This window comes from Pongo abelii, chromosome 20 (genome assembly GCF_028885655.2).
Source record: "Pongo abelii isolate AG06213 chromosome 20, NHGRI_mPonAbe1-v2.0_pri, whole genome shotgun sequence".
NCBI lineage: Eukaryota > Metazoa > Chordata > Mammalia > Primates > Hominidae > Pongo > Pongo abelii.
This window is the reverse complement of record NC_072005.2, coordinates 2,543,382-2,561,811: the sequence shown is the minus strand read 5'-3', so window position 1 is coordinate 2,561,811 and position 18,430 is coordinate 2,543,382. Positions and strand designations below refer to the sequence as shown.

Below are 18,430 nucleotides of genomic sequence, written 5' to 3'. Positions count from 1 at the left end.
AGGGTTCGCCACGGGGCCCGAACCATCCGGAAGGGAAGCGCCACCAACTTTGCAGAATGAATGAAGCGCTGGAAAAGCTGGTTCATTCATTCGGCAAACGAGGGAGCAGGGTCGCCCACCTCCCCCGCTGCCCCTCCAGCCCGGCCGAGGGTAGCTCGGGGGTCGCTTCGCTCCAGCCTTAGGCCCAAGTCGCGACCCCGGGAGGAGCGAGGGTGCAGGGGACGCCCGGGTCCGGCGAGCGGGGTAGTCGGTACCTGCGGGGGGCTTCATGGCGGGTGGGTCTGCGCCTGCGGCTCCCTCCCTCCTTCCACCTGCTACGCGTCCAGCCACCTCGGCCACTGAGGCCGTCTCCCTCGGCCCAACCGCCGCCACCGCCGCCACGGCCGCCTGGGCACCAAGGGGCCCACCGCCCGCGCTCCCGTGGCATGCTGGGGCGGCGCGCGCACAGGGAGGGCAGGACGCACGCGCCCCCGAGCCCCGCCCACAGCTAAAGGAGGAGGGCCGGGACGCTGGAGCCCTCTGCGCACTCGCCGTAACCCTCCCGGTCCGTCATTGGTCTCGGAGGTGCGTGGGCGGAGCCTCTTGCTCTACCCCTCCAGAGCCGCTGGGGTGGCTAGGAAGGACGGTTTCCTTGGAAACCGCACGCCACTGATGCCTCTGAGCCTCTGCGCGGCTCATTCCACTGAGACTTCGCCTGGGCTTCAGGCTACCGTGTTAATGTGTACTTGCCTCGCTTCTTATAGCTGTGTGTTGGGCCAGTGTTATTATTGATCGCTTACTGTATCCCAGGCCCACTTTCCAGCATCTGAATCCGACGAATCAATTAAATTAATCAGAAGTTTTGGTGTTTTGTCTGGTTGTTTTTGAGACGGAGTCTCGCTCTGTCGCCCAGGCTGGAGTGCAGTGGCAGCAATCTCGGCTCACTACAACCTCCGCCTCCCTGGTTCAAGTAATTCTCCTGCCTCAGCCTTTCCAGTAGCTGGGACTACAGGCGCCAGCCCCCACCCCAGCTAATTTTTGTATTTTTAGTAAAGAGGGGGTTTCACCATGTTGGCCAGGATCGTCTTGATCTCTTGACCTCATGATCCGCCCGCCTCCGTCTCCCAGAGTGCTGGGATTACAGGCGTGAGCCACCGCGCCGGGCCAAGTTTTTTTTTTTTTTTGTCAGAAACAAAAGCAAGTAAACGGATTCATGTCAAATAACAGGTGTTTTGGAACAGTGCAGTAGCCTGACCTACATGCAGTGTTGTGAGTTAAAACAAAAAACATCTTGAACCGTCTGTCTTGAGCTGTTAGGGCACCCAGAAAAAACAATGTACTACAATTAAACTGGCAAAAACCAAAACAACCGACCTTCTTTCTTCCCTTTTTTGTTTTTTTTGTTGTTGTTGTTTGTTTTGTTTTGTTTTCCTTTGGACGGGCTTGAGAGAGTCTCACTCAGTCGCCCAGGCTGGAGTGCAATGGCGCGATCTCGGCTCGCTGCAACCTCCGCCTCTCGGGTTCAAGCGATTCTCCTGTCTCAGCCTCCCGAGTAGCTGGGACTACAAATGCCCACACCACACCCGGCTAATTTTTGTATTTTTAGTAGGTACAGGGTTTCACTATGTTGGCCAGGCTGGTCTCGAACTCCTGACCTCAAGCGATCTGCCCCCTGGCCTCCCAAAGTGCTGGGATTACAGGCGTGAGCCACCACGCCCGGCCTCACCTCCTTTATTTCTGCAAAAGAAATTAAAATAATCCACGCCATTAATCGTGCATGTATTTCGAGTAGGACGAAAATGAATTGGGAGAGAACATTTCTGGCAACTGTAACTCAGATGGTGATCAGTTTTCTGTCGTCCTTGGAAATTTCTCATCATTTGGTCTCTTTTTTTTCACATGTCTTGAGCACACCAAGCTCAATTTTACGTCGGCCTTCATTTTCGCTGTTCCCTGTGCCTGGGGTCCGTTTGGACTTTCCTATCCTTGAAATCCAAATCTAAAGGGTGATCTTTCCTGCCCATCCCATGCAACTTAGCTCCCGATGACAATCACACTACCTTCATTTTTTTTTCTTAGTGTTTGCTGTGAAATTTCTTGTTTCTCTATTTATGTACTAGTTTATTAGTTTATTGTCTGTCTACCCCAATGCAAAATAATGAGAGTAGACACTTGGCTGGTTTTTACGGCTGCTTTGCAATAAATATTGAATGAATGTTAGGCACCTGCTGTCTACAAATGTCTCTATACTCACAAACGTCTCACACCGCATGAAAGAATGCATTTGTGGGTGAGTAGATGGGTGGGTGAATAAATGAACAAAGATAGTAAGCGGGTAACACTGACTCCCATTCATTGCGCAGCTGTGACGCTCTGGAGTCCAGGTGTCCAAACGCGGCTGCACCACGTGGACGGCCCAGCACCACGTGCTCAGCTCAGCGACCCGCTGGAGTCAGCCACTGTTCCACAGTGCACCGCTTCATTCCCGCTCTAGAGGGCAAACCAGCCCCGATTTCCGGCCTCCATTAGGTCGCAGAGGTCAGTTGCCCTAACGACCAGCTGGTTCCCGCCTCTACGTTGCGTCACTTCCTTCCACGCCCACCTCGATCATTAACGCGCCTGTGCAGAAGGGAAGCAACCCGGGGCGCCCTTCTTCTGCGCAGGCGTCGCGCCCAGGGGCCGGGGCCGGGCGGCACCGCGGTGCGCAAGCGCAACCGTCGGTGGGTCGGGGATCGGTCGCCTGAGAGGTGAGTGAGGGGCACTGCGCTGAGCCTGGCGGGTCTGGGGTCTGCGGCTCGGGGCTCACGGGGCCCCAGAGCCCGTAAGAGGTTGGGGATCGTGAGGCCAGGGTCACCGCGACCCGCGGGGTCCTGTGAGTAGGCGGCGCGCAGGGGAAACTGAGGCCGGGCGCCATCGGGCAGGCCCTTCGAGCCCTGATCTCCTTTCCCCGGGCCCCAGGTCCTGGAAATGCTGGTCCGCGGCCTGGTGGTGAGGACGGCGGGAGGGGAAGGCGCCCCACATGTAGTGAGCGCTCGCTGGGTGTTCGCTGCCGTTCCGCTCTTATTAACCGCCGGGAAACGTCGTCCCTGTGACTCGGGGACCCCTGTTTGTGGGGACTGAAGTCGGGGCTCTGGTTCCAGCGCCGCCAGTCCTTACCTGGGTGACCTTGCCCAGTCTCTTGGCTTCTCGGAGCCTCAGTTTTCCCCTCTGTAAAACGGGCGTTGTCAAAAGTCCCTACCTAGGAGGAGAGCCGCAGGGTCCAGCGGAATCTGAGAACTCCAAAGAATTAGCAGCCGTTCGTCTTATATCATGTTTAGAGTCTTCTTCTGCGTATCGTGCTAGAGGTGGGGGAAATCTGGGATTCAGGACCAGCCCACCACCACCTCCCACCCGCTGTGTAAACCTGGGTGAGTCGCCTTCCCTCTCTGAGCAAACCGTTTCTTCTTTCGTAAACGAGTTGTAAAAGCAGATGCCTCAGAGGGTCATTATGAGGATAAACCCACATTCAATTATTTGATCAGGTGCCTGGAACTTGATAAGAGAGAGCTGGCTTGAGAATGGCTGTTTTTGTTGTTAGGTGCCAGAAAATTGCAGTGTAGTGTGTCTCTCAGAGGTTGAATGATTGTCCCATTTTTTTTGTTTCTGTCTCTGATTATTCGTTTTGTCTGCCTTTTCCCTCCCTTGACCAGTGGTTCTCAACCAGGAACAATTCTGTTTCCCAGGGATTCTTGGTGACATTTGTGCTTGTCATGATTTGGGGGACCCTCTGGTTTGGAGTCGGTGGAGGCCAGGGTTGCTGCTCGGCACCCTGCAGTACCCAGGACGGCCCCACCCCAGAAAATGATCCAGCTTTGAATGTTAATAATGCTTTAAAAACCCTACCATATGGGTGGATCACCTGAGGTCAGGAGTTCAAGACCAGCCTAGCCAACGTGGTGAAACCCCCGTCTCTACTGAAAATATGAAAATTAGCTGGGCATGGTGGTGTGCACCTGTAATTCCAGCTACTCAGGAGGCTGAGGCAGGAGAATCCCTTGAACCCAGGAGGCAGAGGTTGCAGTGACCCAAGATCACGCCACTGCCCTCCAGCCTGGGTGACAGAGCGAGACCCTGTCAAAAAAAAAAAAAAAACCTACCCTAGATCAGTGATTCTTCACCAGCATGGGCAGCTGGGACTGTGTGGGCCCGGGAAATCGTGTACAAAGTCTTGTGTGTGAACCCAATTTTGTGCGGAGAGAAACGGGTACTTTGGAGTTTAGCCTCTCAAGTCAGACTGCCTGGGTTCAGAACGCCTCATTTTCATCCTCGTAGCTGGGTGGTCTTGGGTGGTCCCCATTTTTCCGAGCCTCAGTTTTTCTTCTGTGGAATGGGGATTATAACAGTAACCACCTCAGGTGTGTGAGGATTAAACCAGGCAAGGTATCAGCAAACAGACCAGAAGGCCAAATCCACCTCTGGCCTATTTTTGTGAATGAAGGTTTGTGGGAACACAGCCACACTCCTTGGTTTACGCGTTACCTGTAGAGTTGATTTTGAACTAAGAAGGCACAGTTGAACAGTTGCATAGGGAACTTAACGCCTGCATAGCTGAAGACAATCTGGCCCTTTTCAGAAAAACCTTTGCTGACCCCTAAAATAAGCTATCGCATGTACAGCACTTAGCTGGGTGCCTGGAAAGCTGTAAGCACGCCAAGGATTTGAGCTGAGGTTTATAATTAAATCTTCCTAGAAGGGTGAATGATTCCAAATGCGGGTGAGCTCTGCCCCAGATTGGAGGATCCTTGAGAGCTGTAGTCTTACTCAATTCTACATTTTTTTTTTTTTTATGCCAAGACCCAACAGTGGCTCTGGTAGGAAGTGCTCAGTACAGGCCGAAGGAACAAAGGGGTGGTTTGAGATAGGGTCTTGCTGTGTCGCCCAGGCTGGAGTGCAGTGGCGCAATCTCTGCTCACTGCAGCCTTGACCTCCCAGGCCCAGGCCCTCCCACCTCAGCCTCCTGAGTAGCTGGGACTACAGGTATGCACTACTACACCCAGCTAATTTTTATATTTTGTTTTAGAGATGGGGTTTCACTGTGTTGCCCAGGCTGGTCTCAAACTCCTAGGTTCAAGTGCTCCTTCACCTTGCCCTCCAGGGTTCTGTGATTACAGGCGTCCCCACTGCGCCTGGCCCGTTTGCCCTCCAGAGTTCTGTGATTACAGGCGTCCCCACTGCGCCTGGCCCGTTTTCTCTTTTACTGAGGTGGAAACAGAGAGCCAGAGAGAAATGGCCTCTCCAAGGAACATGACCATGTGGCTGTGAATTTTTCAACAATTGAAGGCTTTCCTGAGTCCATAGGGTTTAGACGCTGCCAGATGCTGGTGTGCAAAGGGAAGATGGGTCTGTCAAGAGATAGAAAGCCTTGTAAGAGATGCTGGGCCAGAGATAGGAGTCTGCAGGAATACTAGATTCTCTCCTGGCGGAGTTGGGCAGGGGAGGTGAGCACTTGAGTTTGAGTGGCATATACAGGGTTTGGTGTAGGCCCCACAGATGACCCCCAGCTGGTGAGGGGGCCTCCTATGCACACTCCTGGGGTTCCAGGGAGCAGTTGAGAGCTTTTATGTGTGCAGTGATCTCCTGGTGGCAGTTTAGAATAAAGTGGGCTTCGATGTGGGGAGTGGGCAGGAGACTGAGCTAGCACTCGGGGATCCTAAGAGGGAGGGAGGAGCAGGGCACCCAGCTTTCCTGCCCTGCTGTTGGTGAGAAGTGCCGTGGATTTGGGACGGAGTTGGGCAGAGTGTTCACAGAAGGTAGTGAGTAAGAGCGGGCGCTTCCTACTGGGGTGTAAGGAGGTAAGACGACCTCAGTTTACGAGGATGTTCTATTTTTTTCCATTGAATGATCCCTTCTGGGCAGGGAAATAAGGAAGAGAGGTGGTTGTGAGTTTTTTGTTTGTTTTTAGAGACAGGGTCTCACTTTGTCACCCAGGCTGGAGTGCAGGGCCCAATCACAGCTCACTGCAGCCTCCAACTCCTGGGCTTAAACGATCCTCTCGCCTCAGCCTCCCAAGTAGCTGGGACTACTAGTGTGTGCCGCCAAATCAGGCTAATTCTTTTTTTTTTTTAAGAGTCTCTTTTGTAGGGTCTCACTATACACTATATTGCCCAAGCTGGTCTTAAACACCTGGACTCAAGTGATTCTCCCACCTCGGCCTCCCCAAAGTGCTGGGATTACAGGCGTGAGCCACCGCCCCGACCGAGGTGGCTGTGTTTTGATATTGTTTTTATTTTAATGATAAAATGAAAAGGTGGGATGTGGAGTCATCGGCTCAGAGCCGAAAGGGACACTGAAGCCCCCAACATTGGAGCTGGCGCCACCCCCACGGGGCAGCACCCTCCCACTCTCACTTCTGTGTCCTCTGCCTTGAGACCGGGCCTCGGCCGGGGCTCCTGAGCATCCATAAAGCCCTCGCTGTTGGGAGACACAGCAGGCCTTCTTTGAGAATGCTGTCCCACAGCCAAACCCTACAAGTTGTGATTGTTCCAAAGACACCGAGTGCCAAATGGCAGTTGAGGAAAATGCCGTTCTCATGCTTGCTGGACCCCCCTCTGAAGAGCAGAGAACTTTCTTACGGGAAAGCCTGGCTGTTGAAGCAGATTTGGGAACCGTTTGATGATGTCCCCCACCTTGGAGACGGCAGAGAAGCCACAGGTCCTGGCACCACCGGCCTGCGTCACGCGCTGGGCTGGGCCTGTGTTTCCCTTAGGTGAGTGGTCCTCCGCCATGGACCCGCAGTTCTGAAACCCAGAATAGCCTACAAGCAGAAGGTTTTCAGAAAGCTCACAGCAAAGTCATTTGGACAGAAAAAGCTGACCTGTACTGATTTCCAGCCTTTCTTCTTCCCCCTTAGTGGCCGTCAGTGATTTACAGCTGGGGGCAGTTTGGCAGTGTCTGGGGATGTGTGTGGTTGTCTCAACTGGAGGGTGTTTCTGGCGTGCAGTGGGGGGAGCCAGGGGTGCTGCTCAGCCCCCTGCCATGCCCAGGATAGAATCATCCACCCAAGATGCCCACAGTGCCACAGGGGACAGACCTGCGTTAATTATTTGGGAAAAAAATTGAGCTTGCTCCCTGCTCACACTGGACACCAGAATAAACTTCTGATTGGGCAGAGGGTGGAAATCAGGGGGTCCCCAGCTCCTAGGATTCACCTCCTCGCTCCCTTTCCACTTAGTGTGTGGATTTATTTTATCTTTTGTTTTGTTTTGTTAGAGACAGGGCCTCACTTTGCTGCCCAGGTTGGCCTCAAACTCCTGGGCTCAAGCAATCCTCCATAGTTTGTGAATTTCAATGTGTGCAGCCTCCTGGGACCTTAGTAGAGCAAATGATCATGGGACGCAGAGTCTCTTGGGGATCAGTGGCATCCCCTAGCCCAGGGGGTCTAAGCTGGGGCACTTCTGCTCACCTCTGCCCCAGGGTAACAGGGAGGGGGTGGAGTGGAGACCATGAGGCTAAGAGGTTCTCTGGGATGTGGGGTGGGGGGGTGTTCCAGGAGGGAGAGCAGCATGTGCAAAGGCCCTGAGGTACAGAGGCACCGGCGGCACCGGAAGAGAGGAGTGTGACTCAGTGAATGCGACTCTTTTCCATTTTCGGAACCCTCAATGGGTCCCTAGCCACCTGCCACCCTGTCCAGTTCTCACACCTCAGTTTAAGAGAGAAGGAAACAGGTACACCAAAGATGAGATTTCTTGGTTTATTCTGTGTTAGTTCCCTGCGAAGGAATGCACATCCCCCTCCACACACACACCCCCGCCCCCCACACCCCTCAGTGTGGATCATGCTAGGCCCTGTGTGCCTGGAATGCTAAGCCGAGTTCCAGCTGTCACTGGTATGATCTTGCGTGTGCCACCTGTCTGGGCCTGTCACTCCCTCTGTAAGAGGGGGCTGTGACCCCCGCCTTCTAGGTTTATGCGGGGACTCAGCCAGGTCTGATTTCTTTTCTTTTTTTTTTTTTTTTGAGATGACTCTTTGCTTTGTCACCCAGGCTGACGTGCAGTGGTGCGATCTCAGCTCAGTGCAGTCCCCACCTCCCAGGTTCAAGCGACCCTTCTGCCTCAGCCTCCCAAGTAGCTGGGATTACAGGCACCCGCCACCATGCCCAGCTAATTTTTGTATTTTTAGTAGAAGCCAGGCTGGTCATGAACTCCAGACCACCTCAGCCTCCCAAAGTGCTGGGATTATAGGCCTGAGCCACCGCTCCTGGCCCAGGTCTTAATTTCTGCTGTTGCCTGTTGCCTCTTCCAAATCTGAAGTCACCAAGTGAGGTGTGTCCACGTGGGGATCCTGACTTGATGCCGCCTGTTACAGAATCATTTCCAATGAAACCTCTGAAGAGATGTCGGCACCATTCTCAGCTAAAGACACCTGGTTGGGTGTGACCCTCGTCTCAAAGACCCCAGACTTTGAAAAGAAACTCTTTTTTTGAGGCAGGGTCTCGCTCTCTTTCCCAGGCTGGAGCGCAGTGGTGTGATCACAGCTCACTGCAGCATGGACCTCCCGGGCTCAAGCGATCCTCCTGCCTCAACTTCTCAAGCAGCTAGGGCTATAGATGTGCGCCACCACACCCAGCTAATTTTTTAATGTTTTGCAGAGATGAGGTCTCCCTATGTTGCCCAGGCTGCTCTTGAATTCCTATGCTCAAGTGATCCCCCCGCTTTGGCCTCCCAAAGTGCTGCTGGGATCACAGGTGTGAGCCACTGCGCCTGGTCTTTTTTTTTTTTTTTTTTTTTTTTGAGATGGAGTTTCGCTCTTATTGCCCAGGCTGGAGTGCAGTGGCGTGGTCTCGGCTCACGGCAACCTCCACCTCCCGGGTTCAAGCGATTCTCCTGCCTCAGCCTCCGAAGTAGCTGGGATTATAGGTGCGCACCACTACGACTGGCTATTTTTTGTAGACTGGGTTTCACCTGTAGGCCAGGCTGGTCTCGAACTCCTGACCTCAGGTAATCCGCCCGCCTCGGCCCCCCAAAGTATTGGGATTACAGGCATGAGCCACCGTGCCCAACCAGTCTTTCTTTTTTTTTGAGACGGAGTTTTGCTCTGTTACCCAGGCTGGAGTGCAGTGGCTCTGTCTCAGCTCACTGCAGCCTCCACCTACCAGGTTCAAGCTATTCTCCCACCTCAGCCTCCTGAGTAGCTGGGACTACAGGTGTGCACCACGATTGGCTAATTTTGTTTGCATTTTTAGTAGAGATGGGGTTTCACCATGTTGGTCTCAAACTCCTGACCTCAGGTGATCCACCTGCCTCAGCCTCCAAAAGTTCTGGGATTACAGGCGTGAGCCACCATGCCAGGCCAAAAATTACCATCTTAATCAGTTATAAATGCACAGTTCAGTGGCTTTAAGCACATTCACACAGCTATGTAGCCATTGCCACCATCATCTCCAGAAGTTTCTCACCTCCCCAAGTTGAAACTCTGTCCCCGTGAAACATTCACTCCCCATGCCCTCCCCAGCCCCTGGCACCCCCAATTCTACTTTTGGTCTCTGTGAATCCAATGACTCTAGGGACCGCCTAGGAGGGGAGTCGTATAGGTTTTGTACCTTTGTGTCTGGCTTATTTCACTGAGTGCGACGTCCTCAAGGTCCGCCCTTGTTGTAGCCTGGTCAGGATTTCCTTTTTGTGGCTGCGTAGTATTCCGTCGTGTGGCTAGACCACATCGTGTTGATCCACTCACCTGTCCGTGGACACTTGGGCTGTTTGCTTTTGGCTATTGTAATGCTGCTGTCAAAACATGCGTAAAAATAAAACAAAAAAAAACTCCGTAAACCAAAAATCTTCACCTTTTGGGTGGCATGTGTCTGTTTTCCTTGGGCTTGGGGGTCAGGAGACCTGACTGGTTTGCTCTCTGAACCCTGTTGGCTGGGGCGGATGACGTCAGCTTTTGTGATTTTACTTACTGGTGGTGGTTGACCGCCGTGGGCCCTGATGTGTCGCACATGAGATCTTTGGATTCTGGGACTGGCTGCCGCCAGGCTCTAGACAGTCCTGATCCCAGACCTCAAAGTTCTGGGCTCTCCACTGTGTCCTGAGATGGGGGCGGAAAACTCATTACCATCCCGCAGGAGCTTTCAGGAAGACCGTAACTCCCTGTCCAGTGACGCAAAACAGAGCTCTTGAAGATTTCTCCCCCTTTAAAACATTGAGCTATGATTCCCACACCGCTGTGATTCCCGTACCGTGAAATTCAGTGGCATTTGGTGCCTTCACAGGGTTGTGCAACCATCACCACTCTCTGGTTCCAGAGCTGTCTCATCGCCCCAAAAGGAAGCAAGGAAGCTGGTCCCCCACCAGCTGTCACTCCCCTTCCCCTCCCCAAGCCCCGGCACCCACGCGTCTCCTTCCTGTCTCTGGATGGGCCTGTCCTGGACATTTCATAGAAGTGGAGTCGGAGTCACACCCTGTGTGTGCTTTGGGTCTGGCTTCTTTTGCTCTCTGTTTTGTTATGTTTTTTAACAATTGCCGATGGATGTTGCTTTCCCTGAAAGGGAAACAAAGCTGTGGGCACACCCAGTGTGTCTGGGACTATGCTTGTTTAGTGGTGTGGAGGTCCACATCGCTGGTGTCATCCGAGTCTGACGTCAGCCACTGTTTAAAGCCTGGCGGGCCAATGCCTTGCTTGTCTCTGGCGCGTGGTGGGTTATGCGGTCAGGCGGCCCACGCCTCGTCTTCTAGGGTGTGGTGGCTGTTCACCTCATGTAGAGGCATTTTAGGGGAACCAAGACACTGAACACCTCTGATCTTGAGTGTGGGGGCAGGTCAGGCACCTGCCGGGCGTGGATCCTGCCGGGGGGTGGCTCCAGTGGCCTCGAGTGAACACCTCCATCCCCAGTCCTGCCGCATAGGTCGCTGCGCCGAGGTCAGGAGATGGTGTTGTGTAAAGTGCCTGGTGCACCCACAGGCTCTTCAGGTCCTCCTCTTCTAGTCCAGCATTTCTCCCAGTGGGAGCTGTGGACGTTGGGGCCGGATCATCCTCTGGGACGGAGCCGTCCTGGGCACTCCAGGGCACTGAGCAGCGTCCCTGGCCTCCCCCCACTCCATGTGAGACAACACCAAGTGTCTCAGCACATCCATCGAGAACCGCTGATCTGGGAGAGAGACAGAATCTGGAGAGAGATGCACGCACACACACACATGCGCGCACACACAGCTTCAGCAAAATCCAGTGGGTCAGTAGAATCCACAGCTTTCCTCAGCATTTGCCTCCTGGAGGAGGCCGGGTATGGTGGCTCACACCTGTGATCCCAGCGCTTTGGGAGGCCAGGGCGGGAGGATGGCTTGAGGCCAGGCGTTTGAGATTAGCCTGGGCAACGTGGTGAGATCTCGTCTTTTTTTTTTTCTTTCTTTTTTTTTTTCTGAGACGGAGTTTCGCTCTTGTTGCCCAGGCTGGAGTGCAATGGCGCAATCTCGGCTCACAGCAACCTCCGCCTCCCGGGTTCAAGCCATTCTCCTGCCTCAGCCTCCGGAGTAGATGGGACTACAGGCATGCACCACCACACCCAGCTAATTTTGTGTTTTTAGTAGAGACGGGGTTTCTCCATGTTGGTCAGGCTGGTCTCGAACTCCTGACCTCAGGTGATCCGGCTGCCTTGGCCTCCCAAAGTGCTGGGATTACAGGTGTGAGCCACCGCGCCTGGCTGAGATCTCATCTCTTAAAGAAAAATCAAATTCTCTGGAGGCGCCCCTCCCCTCTTTGCCAATGTTCATGAGCGGGTATTTTACACAGTTGACGTTCTAGGTCTGCGAAGTGCTCAGATAGGTCGTCTGCGTGGTTTCAATGCTTTTGGTGCCCTGCCTCTGATCCTGTCTACACGGGGATGGTTGTAGCTGAAGCCCTCTGTGTACGTGCGCACGCGTCTTAACCTACGTGTCTTGGGCCATTAGACATCTGTGCACTTAAAGTTAAAATGGACATTTGCATAGACGTGATGGGAAGTGTCGTTTTCTTATAAAAGAAGCTGCCCCTTGGGCAGCTGGCTCCTGGGACCGCAGCACAGTGAGCAACGCGCAGCCGCTCCCTCCCTCCGTGTCCCTCGGCCACCGCCCTTCACTGCTCCCTTCCGTGTGACAACAGCCCGTTTGTCCTCCTGTCTATGTGATCCTGGGCACGTGACCACGCCCCCCTGCCCAACCCAGCTCGGTTCACCTGGAGACAGGGCCGACCCGCTTGTTGGAGTCGTCACGAGGACGGAGGTGCGTCCTGAGATGCCTGCTCGCCAGGCGTTAGTGTCACTTTGCTGGGGCCGCCGTGACAGAGTGCCACAGACCAGGCAGCTGAAGCAGAGTTCGTCGTCCCTCAGTCCTGGAGGCCGGAAGTCCATGATCAAGGTTCCGTCGGGGCTCGTTCCTTGTGAGGACGTGAGGGTGATCTGGTGTCCCTGCCGTGTGGCCACGTCACCCATCTCTGCCCTCGGTGTCCCTGCTGTGTGGCCGCGTCACCCCATCTCTGCCCTCGGTGTCCCTGCCCTGTGGCCACATCACCCCATCTCTGCCCTCGGTGTCCCTGCCGTGTGGCCGCGTCACCCCATCTCTGCCCTCGGTGTCCCTGCCGTGTGGCCGCGTCACCCATCTCTGCCCTCGGTGTCCCTGCCGTGTGGCCGCGTCACCCCATCTCTGCCCTTGGTGTCCCTGCCGTGTGGCCGCGTCACCCCATCTCTGCCCTTGGTGTCCCTGCCCTGTGGCCGCGTCACCCATTTCTGCCTTCACGTCCACACAGTGTTCTCCCTGTGCATGCGTCTGCATCCAAACGTCCCCTTTTTATAAGGACGTTGGTTATTGCTCTAGGGACCCGCCGTACTCTGGTATGACGTCATCTTACCAAATTCTGTCTGCTAAGATCTTATTTCCAGATGAGGTCGCATTCCAAGGTCCTGGCAGTCAGGACTTCAGTGTATGGATTTGGGGGACACGGTTCAGCACACGACAGTATTCAGCCCCTGGAGCCGCCTGTCAGCGTGGCTGTGTGCAGAGGGTCCCTGGGGCCCAGCTGGGGAGCGGGACCTGGCGGCAGAGACCCCGGCTGTGCTGTTCTTGCACTGTGCTGGCTCAGAAGGAGGAGCTGCGGCCTCCTGGGTGCTGGATCAGAGTTTCCTTGTAGGTGTTTGTGGCTTTAGTCACTTTTTGGAGAGCAGATCTGGACACAGAGCAGAGAAGAACAAGAAATTATCCAGAGGCAGCTGTCACTGTGGGAGATTCCTTCAGGCCTCGCCCTTCCTCATCCATCCTGAGGCTGGCGGCCTCTTGGCCAGGCCCTGTCTGACCCAGCCTGAATCCGAGTGTCTGATCTCAAACCTGTGCTTCTCCTCACGGTGGTTCCCCAGCTCCTGAGGCCTCAGGCCTGCCCCTTGCCTCATGCATCTTGGCACACAGAGCGCGGCTAAAAATAAGGTCCACTACGCACAGGCTGGGCCAGGCCCCAGGAGGAAGGCCGGTGACACACAGCCCCGCCACCCTGTGTGTCGGCCAGCGAGGGACAGAGATGGGGAAGACCCAGACACTCGGAGACACCAGAGGCCCTGGACAGGGAGTGGATTCCAGGGAAGGTGGCCGCCCAGCCCAGCCCAGAAGGAGCAGGTGGAGAAGGGAGGCCCAGCCAAGGGAACCTCATCACAAGAACAGAGGATGGGGGTCCCATCCCATGGCCAGGGCCTCCCCAAGGGCTGCCCCTCCATGCTCCAGCACCACAGCAACCACTCTCCATGCCTGCTTCCGGACTCAGAGCAGGTTCTCCAAATGCTCCCAGTGAAACTGCATAGCCGGGCAGCGTTTCTGGAATAGCCTCAGCATGTGTTGATCTGGACATGGCGGGTGCACCGGCACCCATCCACGTGCCTGCCTGTGTGGGGGTGTTCACTCAGTGTTGTGCATGCCTGGTCTCGTACCCCTCCCCACACGTGCCCCTGATGGGGAGGTGCTGTCGCCATCCATGGCGGACAGAAGAGGAAACTGAGGCTCAGCAGAGTTAAGTCGCTTCCCCTAGGTCACACTGCCAAAAACAGCCAACTGAGGTCTATGCCACAAGACTCACCATGAGGAATCATGATTTTTTTTTTTTTTTAAGATGGAGTCTCACTCTGTTGCCAGGCTGGAGTGCAGTGGCGTGATCTCGGCTCACTGCAACCTCCAACTCCCTGGTTCAAGTGATTCTCCTGCCTCAGCCTCCCGAGTAGCTGGGATTACAGGCACGTGCCACCACGCCCAGCTAATTTTTGTACTTTTAGTAGAGATGGGGTTTCACCGTGTTGGCCAGGATGGTCTCTGTCTCCTGACCCCATGATTCGCCTGCCTCGGCCTCCCAAAGTGCTGGGATTACAGGCGTGAGCCACCGCACCTGGCAGAATCATGATATTAACAACAGACACTGCAGGGCACCAAGCGCTGGGCTGACAGCTTCCGGGTTATTTTTTCCCCCGACCCCTGACAGCAGCCACAATGGGGCTCCCCATTTTACAGACATGGAGGCGGAGGCTCAGGCTGAACATCCCGTCCGAGCTCACAGGCTTTGCAGGCCGCGATCCGGGAACCGCCTGGCCTCTCCCTCACAACCCGGCTGGCTTAAAACAACCAAGATTGATTTCCCTCACAGTTCTGGAGGCCAGAAGTTTGAGATGAAGGTGCGGGCTGGGCCACGTTCCCTCTGAAGGCCCCAAGGGAGGCTCCGTCCTGCCTCTTCCAGCTGCCAGGGGCCAGCGAGCCTCACCTTTCTTCATGTGGCCACGTCGCCTCAGCCTCTGCCTCTATCTTCACGTGGCTGTCTCCGTGCGGCCATGGTCAATCCCTGCATTAGGGCCACCACAGCGACCTCATCTCCACTTGTTTCCATCTGCAAAGACACAAACAAGGTCCCGTGCTCAGGTCCCAGGTGGACGTGACTAGGGAAACACCATTCAGCCCAGAACTCAGCTGCCCCAGCGGCGGGGGCGGTGGCAGCTGCTTCTCCACGCAGCTTGTTACATCCGAATGTTTAGAGTCACCATGGCCAGCCTTCGGGGGAAATGGAGGCACAGTGAGGCTGAGCCTGCCCGAGCTGGCGCCGCAAGGCAGCCGGCCAGCCTGCCCCGGGGGAAGCTCACGTCGGGGCTTCCTGCTCAGCGCCGTGAAGGTCACTGTGGCCGAGGCCCCTCCAAGTTGGCCCAGGCACCCAGGAAACCTACATGAAAGGTCTTGTACTAAAAAAAGACCTGTCTGTAGACTACAGCTCCGGATTCCAGAACAGCCTCTCCTGATGTCACCATCCGGCACCCTTTAGAGCTTTGGCAGGAAACTGCAGGGACCACAGACATGAGCAGAAGCAGCTGTCAAGTCCTGGGAGTGAGGAACAAGACAGGGTGTCCGAGGGGGATCCAGGCGGGTGTCCGAGGGGGGATCCAGGCGGGTGTCCGAGGGGGGAACCAGGCGGGTGTCCGAGGGGGAAACCAGGCGGGTGTCCGAGGGGGGAACCAGGCGGGTGTCCGAGGGGGGACCAGGCGGGTGTCCGAGGGGGGAACCAGGCGGGTGTCCGAGGGGGGAACCAGGCGGGTGTCCGAGGGGGGACCAGGCGGGTGTCCGAGGGGGAATGAGATGGGTCTCCTGGGGGAACTAGACAGGGGTCTGAGGTGGAATGAGGTGGGTAGGCCTCCGAGGGGGAACAAGACGGGTCCCCAAGAAGTCCCTTGGGGGAGTCCTCTGCAAGTCCTGTGAAACAGTGATACCAGGGCAGGCACACCTGGCCCCGTTGGGTCCCTAAGAAATGCTTGCTGACATGCCACAAAAGAGGTAAATTGAGAAAAGGGGCAGTGGCTCTGGCTGAGGACAAGGTCTCTCCCTCTCAGCACCGTGGACATTGGGGCTGGATCGTTCTCTGGAGTGGAGCTGTCCTGGGCACTGCAGGGTGCTGGGCAGCATCCCTGGCCCCCACCCACCTCATGCCAGAAGCAGGGGCGGAGGGGACCTCCGTGGCACCTCAGTATCACCCTCGGAGCACTCAGGAGGCTCTGGGAGCGCGCGGGTTCTCTAGGGCAGCCCCTGCTTGCCTGCTGGTCTCACACTTTCCGGCTGTGTGCATAGCCGCATTGGTGAGCTCCGGGCCTCAGGTCATCGTCTGTGAAATGGGCCTATTAAGGCCTTTCTACCTTGGCTGCCCTGGAGCTGAGATCAGCCAGCACCCTTAAAGTAAGGCCCAGCGAGTTAGGGGCAGGCCTGGGGCGCCTGGAGTGGGGAGTGTGAGGGGGCCTGAAGGGGGTTTTTCCTGCACCTCCAGGTATCACCTCTTCTGGGCTAAAGATGGACAACAAGAAGCGCCTGGCCTACGCCATCATCCAGTTCCTGCATGACCAGCTCCGGCACGGGGGCCTCTCATCCGACGCTCAGGAGAGCTTGGAAGGTAGGTGGGTGCCCGCCACCTCCCCCTCTCCCCGGGCAGCAGCCAGCATAGTCGCCTAGTGTAGACACCTGGTGTGTAGACGCCTGGTCGCCCGCCTGGCTTCTTGGGGGAGGAAGCTAAGCCCAGAGAGGGCCGGGGTCTGCCCAGGGCCACATAGCCCCCGGCTGTGGGAGCCAGGGCCGCGCTGAGCCCTCCCGCCTGCCACTGCGTGGCGTCACCACTGCTTGATGCCTCCAGGCTGAGCTGCCTTCCAGTGGCTTTTTTCCATCTCCCCATCTTCCACCAAGGTGTGTTCCGGAATGTTCTCACCACCCAGTGTGTGCGTGTCACCATCGGTCACAGGGAAAAAGCTCTCCTAGTGCTGGCCCCGCCCCAGAGTCTCAGACTCGTTGGCGTCCTGCATGGCCTGTCCGGGCCCCAGGCGCCTTGGTCTCCTGTCTGGTCTTGCTTGCGCTTCTGCGACACCTGGATCTGGGGCTCGGAGGGAAAGGAGGGCTCGGGGAGGCACCCTCGCGTGGCTGCAGGTTCTGCTCTAGGTCCTCCTTCCCCACCTGTGCCTCGCTCACCTGTGTCCCGGGCCTGCCATGCCTCTGTAGCATGGACACCCAGTGACAGCTGTAGGGATGTGCCCAGGGTCCTCAACAGTGCTGGGTGGGAAGTGGCTGACCCCCACTTCTGACCTGGGTTAGGACCCTGGGTCCACACGAAGAGGTGGCCAGGGCTAGTGTTGTCTGGCTCGGTGGGAGGGCCCCCCGGGTGCTGAGTCTGTCAGGTGGGCCTGTGGAGAGAGGGGCCCTGTGGCTGTTTCCTGTCCTGCTCTCAATGGTCCTGCCCTGGTACAAACCCAGTCATACAGGCCTTCTACTGGGGGCTGGCTTCAAGCTCCTGACTCAGGCCAGGCGCCCTTGGAGGTGCAACAGCATCCGGGGCACCTCACCCCCGACGTGGCCCTCCAGGTGGGGCCAAGCCCCCACCACGCCACAGCCGGGCAGCCCCAGCATTGGGACCCCTCAGAGGCCTGAGGTCACCGCCTGGGCTCCACTCTGCCCATGGCCTCTGCTGCTCTCAGGGGCACGGGACGTCTCTGTCTGGCTTTTCTTTTCGGGAAGGAAGAGGGTCCGCTGTCCCAGCCCAGAGCACAGGCGGCAGCCCCTGCGTTCCAGGGTCCTTGGGAATGAACACACCTGGGGAAGTGTGAGCACCAACCCCACCCTCTAGACCCAAAAACGTAACCTCGGGGCTGCGTGCAATGAGTAGGACCGCCTCTGTCCCCACTTCCAGTCGCCATCCAGTGCCTGGAGACTGCGTTTGGGGTGACGGTAGAAGACAGTGACCTCGCGCTCCCTCAGACTCTACCGGAGATATTTGAAGCGGCTGCCACGGGCAAGGTGAGCCTCGATGCTTCCCCAGCCACCGCCCCCAAAATAAGAACAGCAGCAGCAGGCAGCGCTGGGGACCCCGGGAGCCCCGCTCGCATCGTCCCCCAGGCACTCTGCCCGCATCCTCTCCTGGGCTGGGGATGTGGCTGCAGGAGCACTTGGCCCTCCTTCCCCATCCTGAGACACATAGCGCTGTGGTCACTCACCCAGGGCCACATGATGGAGGCCAGGAGTCCCCTGCAGAGCCCCCGGGTCCTTCGGAGCTTGGTGGCCCTCTCTGGTGTCCCGAGGGAAGCTGAGGCCGGAGGGTGCTGGGTTGGGAGGAGAGGACAGCGGGCCACCTTTGCCTCCGGCTCCAGGAGATGCCGCAGGACCTGAGGAGCCCCGCACGAACCCCGCCTTCCGAGGAGGACTCGGCAGAGGCAGAGCGCCTCAAAACCGAAGGTAAGGGAGGATCTCCATCACCACAGATGCCTCGCCCCACCTGGACTCGGGGCCATGGGACCCTCGCAGAGGCCAGCTGGTCCCTGGGGCCCAGGGAGCTGAGGGAAGTGCCCTGATGGCCAGCACGCTGGCTTGTGGGGACGGGGACGGAAGGGGGACTGGCGAGGGCACAGGTGCAGAGAAGCTTGACCTTCAGGCACGGCATGGCTGGTGGGGATGTCAGGGGAGCGGCC

General features: G+C 56.7%; 2 protein-coding genes across 5 annotated transcripts in view; one reads left to right on the top strand and one right to left on the bottom strand.

Moving 5' to 3' along the window:
• Window positions 1–449, bottom strand: part of THOP1 (thimet oligopeptidase 1) — a 29,049-nt gene extending 28,600 nt beyond the window's left edge. For 2 of the 3 annotated variants that reach the window (XM_054539292.2, XM_054539293.2), the window contains exon 1: window positions 255–442. In XM_054539292.2, coding sequence (XP_054395267.2) covers window positions 255–270 — 16 coding nt within the window. In that variant the 5' untranslated portion in view covers window positions 271–442. Of the gene's footprint in view, window positions 1–254 lie in introns of all 3 variants that reach the window. The other variant, XM_002828424.6, reaches the window with a different exon arrangement.
• Window positions 450–1,414: 965 nt separating this feature from the next.
• SGTA (small glutamine rich tetratricopeptide repeat co-chaperone alpha) overlaps window positions 1,415–18,430 on the top strand; it is a 29,543-nt gene continuing 12,527 nt past the window's right edge. The window contains exons 1-4 of one of the 2 annotated variants that reach the window (XM_024237341.3): window positions 1,415–2,726; window positions 16,252–16,374; window positions 17,656–17,762; window positions 18,113–18,197. In XM_024237341.3, the coding sequence (XP_024093109.1) occupies window positions 16,275–16,374; window positions 17,656–17,762; window positions 18,113–18,197 (292 nt within the window). In that variant the 5' untranslated portion in view covers window positions 1,415–2,726; window positions 16,252–16,274. Of the gene's footprint in view, window positions 2,727–3,074; window positions 3,387–16,251; window positions 16,375–17,655; window positions 17,763–18,112; window positions 18,198–18,430 lie in introns of those variants that run through there. The other variant, XM_054539289.2, reaches the window with a different exon arrangement.